This window comes from Yarrowia lipolytica, chromosome 1D, assembly GCF_001761485.1.
Source record: "Yarrowia lipolytica chromosome 1D, complete sequence".
NCBI lineage: Eukaryota > Fungi > Ascomycota > Dipodascomycetes > Dipodascales > Yarrowia > Yarrowia lipolytica.
Genome location: NC_090773.1, coordinates 3,465,659 through 3,473,486, shown reverse-complemented (window position 1 = coordinate 3,473,486; position 7,828 = coordinate 3,465,659). Strand labels below are relative to the sequence as shown.

Genomic DNA, 7,828 nt, shown 5'->3' with positions numbered 1-7,828 from the left:
GAGTTGAGTGGCAAACAAGACGGAGCTTTGAGCTCGTTTTGACCACTCATTCAAAATACCGACGATTTTTGAAAACAGATACTTATATATATGTGCTACTGTTCCTCGAAATATCGGATCATGATTATGTGTCGCACATGGTGGCAGAATTGAGAGTTGAAGGGCGAGGTTTACCGGGTATCGAAAATGCAGTACATACAGTATGTACAGTACTGTATACTGTAATTGCAACATCCACTGATGGACTTCTTGCAATGTGTAAAAGGGGTGTGTTTGATGGTCAAGGGAAATTAGGCCATTATGTACTGTTGTTCCAATGACTGGTGCCGAAAGAAGTGGTCGAGCTTCAGTAGGGGATAGAATACTAGTTGGGGCCTATTACGAACGTTGAAAGCAATACCATCCGTTGCAAACACTTGTATCGAGTACCCTGTTATGTATACAGTATCTACTACTGTACCTCACGCCGTCTTGTAGTTCTTGCACCAGATCAGACTTCGGGCATGGCTCAACACGAAGCAACAGAAGATAAGGCTTCTGATAGGTATGTACTGTATGTATGAATGTACTGTACTGGATAAAAAGACACAAAAGAATGAGTAAGTCAGATATGCTATCAGTTATAACTCCCCAGTGACCGTGTTCTTTCTCAAGTGCTTGCAACTCCAGCTCATTACCCTGTCCAAACGCATATGTATAGAGTAAGAGATAACGAGAGACGGCTGTGGCTTGACAGAGAGAGGCGCTTGAGAGAAGACAAGTGCAGAGATCCACAATGCATAATATAGGTTATAAGGAGACACTCTACACTTCTTTCATGCCTTCGCTGTTTTCATGTGAACGGTGTACAGCTATCATCTACAGTAAGCAGAAGTATGTCAGCTTCGGCTTAGAGACAAACTTGAAATGGTCTGGTCGTATTACCCACTTCAAGAACTTTTACAAATGATTTATTATCACAATATAAGTCATATTCACATGTCTGGGTATCTATCTATTGTCTCGTAAACGAGGCAGATGGCATCTCTAATCTAGGGAAGTGTCAGTGTCCACTTGCCATAGAGGACCCACCAGGGCGGCTATGGGTCATGTACTCTTTGACAATCCCATTTCAAGTCAATTTTTCGTTTCGAAATGAACTCTCTTGCACCTGTCCTTCTCTCCACGATATTCACATGATGTTGAGAGATTTTCTCTACACACACTTCTGACCCAACAGGGAAGGAGATATCGGGCTCGAATAAAAAAAATACGACAGTTACACTTGATGGTCTCGTAGATACGGCCGTAAAAATGTGGTGAAACAGAAAATCAACACTCGTTTCTTTTAATTACAGCTCATAGACAATGACTACCACCTTCTTAACGAGTATATTAAGGCGTAGAGTATGTACATCCAGTACAATACAGTACAGTAGCATAGAATAGCAGGATATTGTATGAACCAAGCTGTTATACGACATAGCATACAAGATGGATTCAATAAGGACACATAGTTACGTATAATTCGCACCAAGCGTAAGAAGAGTTGTTTCGAAATTGATTTCTTCATGCATAAATGTGTAGGCGCTCATATTGGTGGTACGAACAGAGCAAGTTGTGACTACATGAAAGAGGCTGTGGGAAAGAGAAAAAAAGGAATCTGGAAATGACACATGAACACTGGTATGGTTAGCAATGATGTTGGAATTAGCTTCAATCTGAATGTGTATCATTCTTCCAATATATTACTGTATCAATAGGGGAAACTATACACCGAGAGCTTGAGAGAAAGTGAAACTAACTGCTGAGGACATGAGAACTTGACCACTTGAAATCTCATCATTCAATTTGAAACTATCATATCTCCGACTGGCTCCGCTACCGTTATCGTGACTTCTCGCGAATGACAGAAGTCTGACGTCTGACGGCTTGGTAGGCAGACCTCCACGTGGGCGGGGGACATCCCAGAGCCACTCTTTAGACACAAAGAATTTTTTCAATGATTGCCGTCATTTTTATTGTTTTTACTATAGACAACCTCTAGTGCTGTGCTTTTGTAAGACTACCTACACTATGTACCCTTTACATAAAGTAGCTGGCACAAAACTGTACCTTCATTTAACAGCTATGCGTACCTCAATATAAGTAATTGAGAGGATTATGATAAGGCAGAGTTGATTTAATTGAGAAAAAAGATATCAGTTTTCATCCAGTCAACTCCTCTCTTTTCCACCTCAACTCATTGTTCGTGAAAATCAACCTTTCAAGCCACCCCCACCAGTGATCTACACCGTTAGCCGCGGTCATCTCATCACCCATCACTACGTCACCGCAGTACCTCCCCAATGGAGCAGGTGCAGATGGACGGCCCGCAAGATAGTTCTAGAGAAGCTCGGAGCATGAAATCTTCTCATTTGCGAATTCTATCTATTGCTGCCACAAGGGGTTACTGCACCCTACTCTCTCTGCGTCCACTCAAAGTGGTAGAAACAGAGAATTTCGGGAACTTTTCAACCTGCCACGAGGAAAAATATATATAGCTCAAGATGATGAGGTGAAGAACCCGTTTTCTCTCCCTCCAAGACACCCATGAAGTTCCCAATCGCCACCCTGGCAGCTGTTGCAGCTGTGGTTTCCGCTCAGTACAACCTGTACAATGCGACCAATGGCACGACTACTATTTCTTCTTCAGCTTCTCCTTCGACCAACTACTCTGCCTCTTTGACCACCTCTTCCTCTTGGTCTGATGATGGTACCCATACCACTCTGCCCATTTGGTCCGAACTCATGTCGGACATTTCTTCTCTGGAGTCAATGTGGAACAACAGGACCACTTCGGCCGAGTCTGTTGGTCCCACCACCTATTACGTCGACAGCTCCACTCCGGTGGAATCTTCTACGTTCTCCTCAGCTTCTTCTGCTTGGAACACTTCCACTGCGATCTTGACCGCTTCCAACACCTCGACCATTGCGTACCCTACTAATGTTGAACGAGCTGTTCCAGTTCCCACCGGGTTTGAGGACGGCGACGAGTATGACTATGATGAAGACACTGAGGACGAGGACGATGACGAAGATGAGGAATACTGGTACTCCACCTCTGCTCTGTGGAACACCTCTACCGCTCAGGCTACACCTACTCCCATTTGGAACACGTCTACCTCCTCCACCACTCTCTGGAATACCTCCACTGTCGTGTGGACTGAGACTGCTACCTCGTCTACCCCTGCCTGGAACTCTTCAACCTGGTGGACCGAGTCTGAGACGCAGACTTCCACCGCTTGGAACACATCCATTTGGTGGACTTCTTCTTCTTCTTCTTCTGCTTCCCCCACTACTCTCTGGAACACTTCTTCTTCAGCCACTCCTACGCCCATTGTGAACACCTCTTCCTGGGTCTGGAGCTCCGTCGAGTCCTCAGCTAGCCCCACCTCGATCTGGAACTCTTCCACTACTGCTCCCATCTATGAGCGAGACTTTGACACTACCTCGTCTTCTTCCATGAACTGGACCTCCTGGTACCACCACACTGTCTCGACTTCTTCCTGGTATTCTGGAGACCCCGAGTCCACCTCCAAGGCCGTGACCACCTCTCACGCTACAGCCACATCTTCTGTCTGGTCCAACTCTTCCACCGAGACGAAGTACTCTAGCTCCACCTGGTACAACTCTTCTACTGCTGCCTACCCCACGAGCTCTTCTATTTCCGAGAACAGCGAGTACTGGAATCCCGTTCCCGTCAACTCCACCATCATTTCCCCTCCATACCAGCGACACCGACAGAACACGTCTACCTGGTCTGAGTCTGCACCCACTTCTTCGTACGTGTCCAACACAAGGAACTCCTCCACCGCCTATCCTACTACCTGGTACAACTCATCCACCCTCTGGACCTCCATCCCCATCAGTGTCCCCACTGGTATCTTCAACATCACTACTCCTCTGACCACAGCTGCCCCCACTACTCCCTCGTACAATACCTCTCTGGGTTTCGAGGAGCGAGACTATGAGACTGACGACAGCTACTGGGAGTCCGAATATGAGGAATACGAGGACTGGGAGGAGACGTCGACTGAGTACTCCTGGACCACCAGCAGCAGCAATTTCTCCACCGCCTGGCCTTCTTCATCCTCTTCCACCTGGTGGACTTCTTCTTCGGCCTTCAACTCTTCCACTCCTGTGACTTCTTACATCTGGCCCACCTCTTTGGTCAACACCTCTACCATCTGGTCTTCCAGCTATGTGGCTAACACCACCACCACCGTGGCCTTCTCCATTCCTACCACCAACTCTTCTCGATCTACCCGATCTGCCCGATCCAGGTACTCTTCCTCTTCCTTCTCTACTCCCTCGACCACTTCTACTGATATCCGGACCTCTTGGGCCCCCGAGGATCTCATCGAGCAGCCTGAGCCCACTACCAGCTCCTCCCACTTTGACGATGCTCCGTTCCCTACCGCCCCACTGCCTCCCCTTGAGTCTGGAGACGAAGCACCTCTGGAAATGCAGTACCCTGACTCCTTTATCGATCTCCCCTGGGTTGATTACGAGAGTTAAGCAGATTCTAGACTTGACTTTATTCATTTTTCTTCGTATGTCTTTAATAGATTATTTAGATCTTACTACTTGCCAACACAATTTTAGTGAAATATGTTTACTACAACTGAGCCAAACACCTATATCAGACACCCATATCAGAAGTGTCAGAATGTATATTATGCAGTAGATGTTTTTACTAGCTATTATTTATATCAATTGACCATATTTTGAACATATTTACTCCACATCCTTGTTGTTGACTTCAATGGAGACATCTCAAAATTGTACTTACTACTTAGAACTTACTTAAGTCACTCACTGCATATCCAAGCACACGAAACATGTCATAGAATTCATTGGGCGCCACAAAATTACACAGAAAGAAATCAATCGACTAAATATGCAAACAAAATACGACATTCTCGTAAAGGCCAATCTTGCCTTCAAAAATCACCCTCCACAGACTCCCTTCCAATTCACCCCTCGATCACTCCTCCTCAACCCTAATCCTAATATAAGACAAGATGCAACTCTGTATTACAGTATTGGAACAACTAACCACACACCAACATGCTCTGGAAAAGGTGGACTTTGGCCGTGACCATTGTGGTGCTGCAGCTTGCTGCGGTGTTACTATTTGCCCGCGGGTTTCTGCCCTCACGTGTCTTGCTTCCTGGATACACCGAATCACGTGTTTCCACCGAGGCGCCTTTCCAAAAGGCCATCATCATGGTGGTGGACGCGTTTCGAAGCGATTTCGCATTTTCGGACCAAAGCAATTGTCCACAACTTCACAAGCGCATTAATTCCGGTGGCGCTATCCCTTTCACGGCCCATTCGACGCCTCCAACAGTCACTTTACCCCGTATCAAGGGTTTGACAACTGGATCGACGCCAAACTTTTTGGACGCGGTTCTCAACATTGCCGAGAGCGACAATTCGTCCACGCTAGCTAACCAGGACTCGTGGCTGGCCCAGGCGTCCCGTGATGGCCGCAAAATCCACATGTTTGGAGACGACACCTGGATCAAGCTGTTCCCAGGCATGTTTGACGACTGTGAAGGAACTGCCTCCTTTTTTGTGTCGGACTACACAGAGGTGGATAACAATGTGACGCGTCATATTGACACCCAATTGGACCAGAAAACCGAGTGGGATGTGCTGATTCTGCACTATCTCGGTTTGGATCATATTGGACATAAGACGGGTCCTGAATCTCCATTTATGCCTGCCAAACAGAAGGAGATGGACGATATTTTCGACAAGCTGTACAACAGCTGTGACGACGACACGGTGCTGATTCTTCTGGGCGATCACGGCATGAACGAGGTCGGAAATCACGGAGGAAGTAGTGCTGGAGAAACATCTGCGGCCATGGTTTTTGCTTCTCCCAAATTTGAAACAGCTCAGCTTACTGAAACAGCGGAGACTTCTCCTCTGCCCTGGACAGACACCTACAAATACCACTCCAGAATGGACCAGACGGATCTGGTGCCTACTCTGACAGCACTTCTGGGCCTCAACACTCCCAAAAACAACTTGGGAGTGCTAGTGTCTCAAATGCTGGGTCTTTGGTCTCCCGAAGATCAGCTCAATGTGCTCAAAAACAATGCAGATCAGATGGTCCAGATTTTACAGGGCCAAGCGTCACGTGAAAGTGACGCCAAAGAGGTCTACGAGCTGTACGACACTCTCAACAGCAACCCCTCAGTTAAGGACTACTACAACTTTTTATATGAGGCCCAGTCGTACCTGACTCATGCATCTTCCAACTATAATACTAACGATATGCTCGGTGGTATTGGTCTGGGTCTCCTATCTACCATTCTGGCTCTGACCGTCTTCTCAGCCCTGACTCTTGCAGTTCAGGGGCTGAAACGGCTCTATCTCATCATTCTGCTGGTCTATTTCATTTCCGTATTCGGCTCGTCTACTGTGGAGGAGGAGCACCAAATCTGGTATTGGATCACATCAGGCTGGATGGCGTTTCTGTACATTTCCGGCAGCCGTAACAAGTTTGGAGACGGTTTCAACTGGATGTTTGTACAGGTCTTCGTGCGAATGATGATCTCCTGGAACCAAACGGGCCAAAAATTCACCAAGAAGGACGACATAGTTACGTGGCTGTCCAAGGACGGCAACCACCCAGTTCTCTGGATCCTTATTCTCGTCACCTACGGAGTGGCTTTCAACAAGGTATGGAGATACGGATTTTCCAAGGTTGAGTCCAAACTGGCCTTTCTGCTCACTCTCATTACCACTTTTGCCTCTGTGGGCTTCAAAATTACCCAGGCCTGGGAGGCCGGAGAGGTTGTCCCTGCTCCCCTGCTCTATCTGATGGGCCTACCCGGTACTTTGAACGAGGTGAACGCTCGAATGGCCGGCCTGGCTCGGTTTGCCTTCTCCACCATTGCAGCAGGCTCCCTGTACCGAGTCCTGAGTTTGGCCGGGACCGATAAGGTTAATCTCATCCGCGACTTGCATGCGTTCCTAACTCTGTTCCTCATCACGCAGTCGCGGATCCAAAACATCCCGCTGTTTATGGTGTACTACTTTCTAGAGATTTTCTTACGAAAGGCCACCAACCGGTCCTTTATCTTCTCATCACGTGACATTTACCAGACGGAGGCACTATTCCAGAAGCTCGTTCTGGTGCTGTCGGTTTCGACTCTACTTCTTGAGCAGGTGTCATTCTTCTCAATGGGTAACTCCAACAGTATGGCGTCCATCGACCTGTCTAACGCCTACAATGGCGTCACACTCTACCAGATTGAGTTTGTGGGCGTGTTGACGTTTGTGTCCAACTGGATTGGCCCTCTGTACTGGTCCACAGCCGGACTCAGTTTCCTGCTTGAAGATCACGTTCGAAACGCCATCTTTGCCAAGATTGCCGAGAAGAACAATGACGTCAAGCTGACGACTAAGCTGGTGCAGCAGGCGCTGACGCTGCGAGTCTACGTGGTTTTGGCCTTTTCCAGTGTGGCCATTTCGGCGGTGATGATCACTTGCTTTTTCCTCAGAGAGCATCTCTTCATCTGGACAGTCTTTTCTCCCAAGCTGTTGTATCAGTTTGTGTGGACGGTGTTGCAATTTGCGCTGGTTGATGTGATTCTCAGCAGCATTTTTGTCGTCCTCGTATATAGATCGGTGTAAATAATATAGATAATTACGTAATTTAATATTTGAGACGTGTTGTGTCTTCTCCACCTGCCCACCTTTCATGCTACAAGTACTTACACACCTTTTTAGAGAGTGCGTCAGGTTGCAGGGTCTGTCTCGGTTAAAATTGAGTTTCCGAAATTTCAAC

The 7,828-nt window shown here is 47.2% G+C and overlaps 2 protein-coding genes across 2 annotated transcripts; both read left to right on the top strand.

Moving 5' to 3' along the window:
- Positions 1-2,571: 2,571 nt before the first annotated feature.
- On the top strand, positions 2,572-4,539 carry YALI1_D34710g (uncharacterized protein; the record flags this gene model as incomplete). The annotated part of the gene is made up of 1 exon (XM_503307.2): positions 2,572-4,539. The coding sequence occupies one exon, from the start codon at positions 2,572-2,574 to the stop codon at positions 4,537-4,539; it is 1,968 nt and encodes a 655-aa protein (XP_503307.2).
- A 552-nt stretch (positions 4,540-5,091) lies between these two features.
- Positions 5,092-7,674, top strand: YALI1_D34684g (uncharacterized protein; the record flags this gene model as incomplete). Its single annotated transcript, XM_503306.2, has 1 exon — positions 5,092-7,674. The coding sequence occupies one exon, from the start codon at positions 5,092-5,094 to the stop codon at positions 7,672-7,674; it is 2,583 nt and encodes an 860-aa protein (XP_503306.1).
- Positions 7,675-7,828: the final 154 nt, after the last annotated feature.